We start from the raw sequence: 8,787 nt of genomic DNA, 5'->3' as shown, positions 1-8,787 counted from the left end.
TACAATTTTAATGTGGTAGTTATATAAAAATTCACAATCCTTACAGTGGCCACAAAGGGGGAAATTAACCTTAAAGACCATATCAGGAAATAAAAGCCTTTATTTCTGCTGTAAAGAAAGGGTGGAAGAAGAAGAGGGCAGAGGTGGGCAGTCCACAATTAGGAGTTAATTGTAATATTTGCTCTTACCAGTACCAGAGTATGAGGAGATTACATTAATATGAAGGAGAAGTGAATTTATTATTCATGTGATCCTCCACAACAGTCCCAGTTTTTCATGTGGCCCCTTGAGAAAATTGTCCAGCACATTGAAAAAATGCCAAGTTTTGAGTAGAGTGGTATGAATGTCATCTAACTCTAAGCAAGAGAGCTAATAAGTGTATTTTTTTCAAAGGTGGATTATGCCTTTCAGTGCTTGTGTAATACAATAAGCAGCACTTTGAATTGTTATGTGTCCACAGGGTATGTGAAAGTGTTTCAGTGCCTTTTGGAGTGGCCCACTTCATTCTCATTCTCATTTATCAAATAAAAAACACCTTTCTTTGCACCTTTTGAGAGAGAAAGAATGAAAAAAACAACATTTTTACTGTCTGTGAAGCCATGTGTGTGTGGTATGACGAGTTGGACCAGTATGATTCCTGGTGTTAACAGCTAATAAATTGGGGCCCATCCCCTCTGTGCTCTACTGGCTCAATTATATCCACATGTAGCCAGTATTCCTGCCATGTTAGCCTGAGTGTGCTGCATATTTTTAAAAGGTGGGTTTCCATAACACTTGCTGAAAGCTGCACTGGTTGTTGGGACACATGTTTGGGCTCTGTGGAAGCCAGTCGCCGGCTGTTTTAATGCAGAGGTGCTGTGGAGCGCAGCGGGGGCCAGCATGTGGTCTTTGTTTCTCTGTGAGCAGAGACGACAAACAGGTTTATTAGCCAGATAGAGTCGAGAACAAAAAGAGGAGCTTATTGCACCTTTGTCTACAAGTTTTCAACATTGTAACTGACACGGCAGTTTATTAAATGAACCGACATTACGCTAATGCGGTCGAATGCGACTAATCCTGCTCTGGATCTCACATTCATTCAGGCTGTCTTGATCGGCTTTGGTTGGTTTAACTGGTTTTCTCTGTTTGTAGGTGTACAACTGAATGCAATTGATATTCATGAAGCTTTTTTTTTTTTTTTTTAAATAAAAGTCTTCACTAGTGAACTTCATTTTTTTTTAAAAGCCAAACAAAACAAAAACAAAAGAGCATGTGGTAAAGGTCAATAATCTTTAATCTTTAGTATCAACTTAGTTACTTAACAATATAACACTTAGGCAATGTCATGCAACACATTGTTAAAAGGAAGAAATGAAAATGATCTACAAAGGTACTGACAGCTCTGAATGGTGACAGTTAAGTGTTGCTGTGAAATTCAGCTAATTCAACAAAGCAAACTTGTTGAAGGCCCTCAGCAGCTACAGTCCAGGACTGTCTCTGGGCTGACTTTTCTAACAAATGTTTGACGGTGTCTGAAATTAGTGTAGGATTGGAGCCAGCTCTGAGAATGTCATGCCACTGGCGTGTGCCAACCTTTTCTGCTTAACACCCCCCCCCCCCCCTCCCCCTCCGAAACCCCCATCCCCCCCACCTTGTCCACATCCCCCTACATTTTTTTTTCCAGCAGTGGGGACGGCGAGCCTCAATGCTATCATTCTTTGATTCTGTTTGAATCTGGCCGCATGTGAGCAGGAAAAGGAGCCAAACGTGCTTCCTGAGTGTTCGGAGGGGGGAAACGCTGTAATAAGCAAGGGGGTGGGTGGTTAAAAATAACCGGGGTATATAAGCACAGAGCAGGATCCAACTCACTCTCAAACTCTCGCTGCCTCTCGCCCAGTTGGGATGTCGGAGCGGGCCCGCCAAGTCCTCTCTCTCACACTTACACGCTGTTTTTCCATGAAAGTTAACGCAGTGAGGCAGATCCTCAGCGCGGGTGATGAAGCACTTGCAGACGTGACATAAACATGATGCACGGCTGTACTCATGTCACTAAGTTAAACAGCCCAAAAACAATTTCGGCAGTGACAACATGAAGTTTCATCATGGAGAACATGAGGCATACATCAGCGTGATGAGCTAATAAACCTCATGCTTGGTGTTTTTAACATTCCCATTTGTATTCTGTCAGAAACTTGGCATTTTCAGAGACCCGTAAAGTTATCTGCCTTTCCACACTCAAAGAAATACTGGACGCGGACAGGATGTGTACAGTACTATTCTGCTGAGGTCGAGCATGTTCTCGCAGAACAGCATTGTCTCGTTCTTCTTTTGTGCTTTCTCTCTGTGAAACTGCACTTTGTAGTTCGTTTGATCTCTCCATTTTTGGCTGCACAGGGATGGGAGGTTCGCTTTAGAAATAGCTCGTCTTTATTTTACACAAAGTCCTGAAGAGCATCTTGGACAAAAACAAAAGAGGATGCTTAACATTCTCAACATGTTTTGTTGAGAAAAGTTCTAAGAGAAAAGAATAGATTTTACAGAACGACTGCCGCTGTTAATGCAACAACATGTCAGCAGCTTCATTATTCCTGAGCAACATGACAGCCTGTTGATAAGTTGATCACCTCACAGCACAGATAAGACAGCAACAGTAATAGTTTGAACAATTGTGAAATTACATTGTTGCCCAATTGTAAAACTATTGTGTAAATTTTAGTTCAGGGAAAGAGGCTTCGCTGGAAATTGTACTAATCTATACTTAATCCTGCCATATGATGACTTTAGTGGTTCCTCTTCTGCAGTAAGAGCTGAAGGTGCAGTCTTTGACTCCAAGAGAGACAGCGCTTTTACTGACAAGTGCACTGAAACCAAGATATTTGTTTCCTTTTCCTTTTTTACTCCTGACCTCTGTAGAGTGGGGGCAATTTTCCCCACAGGGATCAACTGAGTACCAGTTCTTTATGAACTTGTTACAAATCTTTGAGTGCAACCTGAGAGATGTTTTTACGTGGGCTGCTGCAGTCATAAGAGTGTCCCGCCCATCGTATGTCCAGCATCAGTATTTGCCCGGTGCGCTCAAATGAAATTCTCTCCTCGGGTATGCACACTTCTCCACAGGAAGCGACAGCTCAGAACGAAATACAAACCCGTCTCCTAAATGTTGTATTCCCACAAGACATGCCAACTACTTTTGTTGCCTTTCACATCAATTTGCTCTGCTTCACAGACCAGTGCACGCTGAGTGAAGTTTAACGTGGGTATGGGCTGCTCGCGTATAAACGTTTCGGTCATGTTTGGCTTGGTTTTGAATCCGCCAGGTGCAGCGTCGTTGAGTCAAAGATTTTCTATTAAGCGGTGCTAGTTGAAACAAAGTATCTAAAATGTGCACTGTGAGAATCAGTAAGTCTGTAAAAGGCTTCAGATACAGGTTATTTAATAGATACAGTACAAATTCAGGGCTATTTACAGATAATTAAACGAGCCAAATTAACCTTCTTGTCTTTTTCACCTTTTTTTTTTATAAATACAAACCTTGAGCAAGAGCTTGTATAAACATAAAATCAGCAGCTGTGGCTCAGTGGGTAGAAAAACCTGATGTTTCATCCCAGACTCCTCCTGTTCAAGTGTCCTGAAAGGAATCTGTTGACATTTATGAGACATATATAAAGTATGTTGAAGTCACTGCAACACACCAGTAAATAATAAGCCACAAAAATGCCATAAAAACACAAATATTTAGCCTCTTTGTTTTTACAAGTTAAACAAGTGAGATCCAATCTTTCTCTTAGAAAGAAGGCAAATATTAATACCGCTCCCGTTAAGTGAGACAAAAGCATGTAGTAAAATGCTAAAGACAAACGCTCAGAATCAGGTCATGAAAAGTTAAAGTTCAAATGGCACTGGTGTAATATACTGTTGAGACAGCCTGTTGCTTTTTTTTTCATATGTGGGCTTTCACAGAGTGACAAACCTTGCATAAGGTTTCTGAATTTAAACATAGTGGTGCAAGAAGATTTTAAGCAATGTCTCTAACAACTTTGAGTTCTTTGGTAATTGCCTAAATGTAATCTATCAGGCATTACAGGGCAGTAAAGGTAGCTGAGTAAGAGAGGAAGTGAGATTGCTCTCACTCTCACTAGTAGCAAAGCAGAAAAGGCTCGCGGCGCAGAGCAAGGGTCAACAACAGCGGTCACGGGTTCAGACATCAGGCCGGCTGCTGCGCTGCCACTAAAAACACATTTCCTCTCTGGCCTTACTGGACTTCTTCTGTGTGACGCACTTTCCACTGAACACACAGAACTGACAGGGCTCAGGATGTGGAAACCTCACAGCTGAAAGTTTACTGGTGAAGGTGGTGGACATGACAGCTTGATGAGAGGTGGTGTATCTGTCATTAGAAGCTGACTTGGATCAGGTCATCGGCACACTGAGTACTTTTGCGCTTTTTTAACCTGCTGAGGTTGAGGATGAGGTGTGTGTCTCTCTTGGGGTTTCAGGTTAAATCCTACATAAAGTACAGCTGGAGAGTACCTAAAATATAGTGTGTACTTCAGGTTGGAGTACATAGGCTTCTTTTGACTTATTCTGTGCTGCATTTTAGAGGGAAGCATTCCTTCTGAAATAACACATCTACATTAAACTTAAAACAAAACTAGCTTAACATCAGCTCCACCTGCAGATAAATGGCTGCTTACAGGTAATCTAAATCATTACTCGTGCCTAATTGCCTCCACTAATCGTGCTTCACTGTGACATTTGATAAAACACGTGCTTCTTAAAACAATCTCTTCTTTCATTGCACTATTCTATGTTGAATTGGATCCAAGGAATAAAGTTTAGGCACCAGTTTTTCTAATTCCATCACAATTTGGGATAAAGTAGCACAAAAAAGTGCGGAGTCGTACCCTGCAGAAAGCCTGTCTTCATGACCTCTGGAGCCAGACGACTTCCTCGGATTCCTCCAGAAAACAATCCCCCTTTCCTCGCAGCGAAAACCTCAAATCTCTCGGCCGAAGCAGCAACAAACACTAACGCCGATTTGTGATGCAAATGTGACCCCAATCGAAACCAGTAGCCCCAATTATGCTATTTACATGTGAACGGGGCGTTAGCTTAAATGACGTTTATATCAGGAATGGTTAAAGCGTGATAATACCCCCCTCAAAAAAAGGGGGAAAAAAGTTTCAGACGTCCCTGGCGCCTGTTTAGACAGGCCCGTTGTGAGAGAACAAAAAGCATCTTCCATTAATGATAATGAGCCGGCACAGACACCTACACTGCACGCATCTTTACTGAGCTCTTATAAGTTTAATAAAAACGTGTTTATTTAAATAGAAACCCCTTTAATCGAGGCTCTTGGACCAGTGCATGAGGAAGTGTGAAAGAAAAAAAAGGGTTTATAGAGGCATCGAGATCAGAAAATAATAAATATATAATAATTATATTAATAATGCATGTCACATCCAGCATATATTTTTTATTTCGTGGCAAATCTTTCAGTTTCTTTCCAGAGTTGAACCCGCTAATCCGAATCTAATTATATTTTTATTACTGTTCATCAGAAAAGCCACATCTCTTTTGTGTCGTGGTGATTAACTCGAGTACTGACAGCCTTTATTTTTAAGTTGCTGGTGCGGCTTTGCCTCCAGCAGTTTCTGTCACTGTACTTGTTCTTTTTAGATTATTACGTAAGTATATATGGTTGCTATACAGTGTGTTTATAATTTAAAAAAACAAACTTCAAATATCTTGCGTCACAATGTGGGAGGGGCCGGGCTAGGGCCCGCCCTTTTTAAAGAGGCTTGGTGCGAGCCGCTCTGCCTGTCACACACAAGTGAGCAGTGAGTCTGCGCGAGCTGCTTTATAAAGCGCTAAATTTACCGAACTTTACGTTGTTTCCTGAGCTCTCACAATTGGCCAGGCGCACTCGGAATAGGGTTATAAGGTTCGGAGGACCTCCTACCACTTTTAAACTTGTTCATGTATTTGATGTGAAACTGTGGAGAAGCGACAGTGAAATAGGCGCACAGACCACTGCGCGGCTGCCGCTCAGCACAGCACGATTTTGACAAGAGAAACTTATATTACTTTACCCAACGATGGCCTTATCCGGAGTGATGCTACCGTCATTTTCGACTTTCTCAAACCAAAGAGAAAAACCCTGGGAAAATGTAAGTTTGAAACAATGTCACGTAATTGCGTGTATGTGTTTTGTGTGTGTTTGTTTTTTAAATATCCGTGATTTTGATTCTGCTTGTAATAATATAAATATCATGTAAAAATAATTTATTTGCTTCGAAAAATATATATTTTGGTTCTAAAAAAACTTCTGCAGTCGCTTATTTCTCATCTGCTTTTTTCTCTTCATTCCTGCAGAGATGGAAGGGAGAGATGGAGAAACTGGTCTCTTCGAGCTGCTCCATGCTTGAAATGGTACAAAACCTGGACAATCAAAACAAAAAGGACGACGAGGATCTGAGTAACTATTTGGATCTGGATTTTATTCTCGCCAATACAACTGGCTCAGACAGCGCGATGGACTATCTGGGCACCGCCGACCCCAACATGTACACGACTGGAAACTCTATGCCATCGTTCCCAGCAGACGACCATCGCTCCCCGCCGCCCCCGTACGGCGCCAGCCTCATGACAGAGCAACTCCGCTCCGAAGGAACAGACAGCTATGGCATTACGCGCAACCCCGGCATTCAGGGAAGATTTTATGCCAGCACGGCGCATTTCCCCCGCCCGGAGAACATCAAAGTAGAGCCACCAATGGACAGTTATGGTCCCGTAATGGGCATGGTGCCCCAGAGCTGCAGCAAAATCAAGCAAGAAGGCAACGTTTCTTGCATGATGTCCTTTGAGCAGCCAAGAGTGGCCATCTCTCCCCGAGCGGCCAGCAACATGACCCCGCCGCTGAGTCCCAATGACCAGGGAGTTTCGGACTGTCAGGGACAGTTATGCCAGCCCATGAATTTTCAGCAGAAATATCACACAACTGTGGCTTTCCAGCACCACCCTCAGGCTCCACAGATGCAGATGTCCTACCACGCTCCGCATGCTGGCTTTGGCATGTATGATGAAGGTCTCAGCCTGCAGCCGGGCGCGCAGAGGGTGATGCTTACGCCACCCTCATCTCCCCTCGAACTGCTGGAGTCCAAACCCAAAAGAGGCAGGCGCACGTGGCCACGGAAGCGCACAGCCACGCATACCTGCACGTTTGCAGGCTGCGGAAAAACCTACACAAAGAGCTCGCACCTGAAGGCACATCTCCGCACTCACACCGGTAAGTTTGAGCTGAAGTATGCTATGATTTATTTTTAAGTGCGCAGTTACGCACAAAGCAGCGCATTGATCAAAAAAAAAAAAATTCCGTTTCAGCACAGCTTAATAAACCTTTTTTTTTTATTTTGTTCACGCAGGTGAGAAGCCATACCACTGCAGCTGGGAAGGCTGTGGATGGAAATTCGCCCGCTCCGACGAGCTTACCCGTCATTTCCGCAAACACACCGGACACAGACCCTTCCAGTGCCACCTGTGTGAGCGCGCCTTTTCAAGGTCTGACCACCTGGCCCTTCATATGAAGAGACACATGTGAAGTAACCCACATAAGGACTCTGGGCGATTGGGGGGGTTGTGTTATTTTTATTACGATTTCAACTGTATTTTTTATTTAAAACATTCCTCACATGACCAAAGACGCATATTATGATATTGAATTCAAAAAACGTTTAGTGTTATTGTTTAATAACGTAGCTGGTACTACTTTGGTTGTTTAAAGCTTTAGAAAAGCTTTGTTTGCTTTAGAGCAAGCAGACCAAGAAGGGGCTGGCCCTGTATATACTACTCTCCTTTGACAGAACTGGAATGCTGTGTTTGACACAAAAGTGCCTTTCTGTGTTGTGCTACTGTAAAAAAAAAAAAAAAAAAAAAACTCTTTGTGAAAGAAGACATGGCCAAAAAAGCAGTACATGTTCTTGCTGACAGGAGTGCAATGCACATACAGTTGCCTAATATGTGCAAAGACAATGTTTTATTTAAACTGCCTCAATGTCTGAATGGCCTATACTGTTTTTGTTGGTTTTTTTAATGCTTTTTGTCCATCTCAGTGTGAAACTCTTGGTTCCAGCCCCTCTGTACACTATCAGGGCTTGATGTCCTGTGCTTTATTTTTTACTTAAATTTATATTAAAAAAGTACCTGGATTTTATACTGTAAATCATGTATTTATTGTAAATATTAAAAAAAATGGAACTGAATTTTTTGGCTTGAGAAGTCTTTACTTTGCTTGCGTGCTTACTCATTCCTTATACTTGTTCACACATTTAGTTTTTATTGGATACATCCACCCACTCAACAAATGTTTCATAACTGCTTGTAAAAAGGTGCAGCAGACCTGCAGACTGTCACATCAGTTCTTCTAAATTGTACATCGAATTTTAAAACACGAGCACTTGATTTCCACTGTGATGTTTTGCAGCTGCAAGACAGAGAAGGGCAGCCGCTTGTGGGCTTAGCCTATAAATACAAACACTCCATTTCCATAATTACAGAGTGAGCCAGGAGCCGTCTGGACAGAGGGGCACAGCAAACCCTCATCAGGGAGCCCTTAGACTCCCTTTCTGATGGGTAGAAATTATAGTAGGACATCAAAGAGCCTTAATACTACAATTACACACAGTCACTCTGCACTACAGTTTCAAAGTATCCAAGTCCGTGCACATTATGGCTGCATAGTGTCAGTGAGCAGTCGTTTCGCCCGCATCAAAGAGTGCATTGAGTGCATATATAAAAGCCAGATGGCAT

At 42.5% G+C, this 8,787-nt stretch overlaps 1 protein-coding gene across 1 annotated transcript; it reads left to right on the top strand.

Moving 5' to 3' along the window:
• The first annotated feature begins 5,813 nt into the window (after positions 1 to 5,813).
• On the top strand, positions 5,814 to 8,240 carry LOC116313404 (Krueppel-like factor 2). The gene is made up of 3 exons (XM_031731101.2): positions 5,814 to 6,149; positions 6,355 to 7,267; positions 7,404 to 8,240. The coding sequence occupies exons 1-3, from the start codon at positions 6,078 to 6,080 to the stop codon at positions 7,577 to 7,579; spliced, it is 1,161 nt and encodes a 386-aa protein (XP_031586961.2). The 5' UTR covers positions 5,814 to 6,077; the 3' UTR covers positions 7,580 to 8,240.
• The last annotated feature ends 547 nt before the right edge of the window (positions 8,241 to 8,787 follow it).

The sequence above is a fragment of the Oreochromis aureus genome, linkage group 18, assembly GCF_013358895.1.
Source record: "Oreochromis aureus strain Israel breed Guangdong linkage group 18, ZZ_aureus, whole genome shotgun sequence".
Taxonomy (NCBI): Eukaryota; Metazoa; Chordata; class Actinopteri; order Cichliformes; family Cichlidae; genus Oreochromis; species Oreochromis aureus.
The sequence above is the reverse complement of the archived record's forward strand: the minus strand, read 5'-3'. Positions and strand labels throughout refer to the sequence as shown.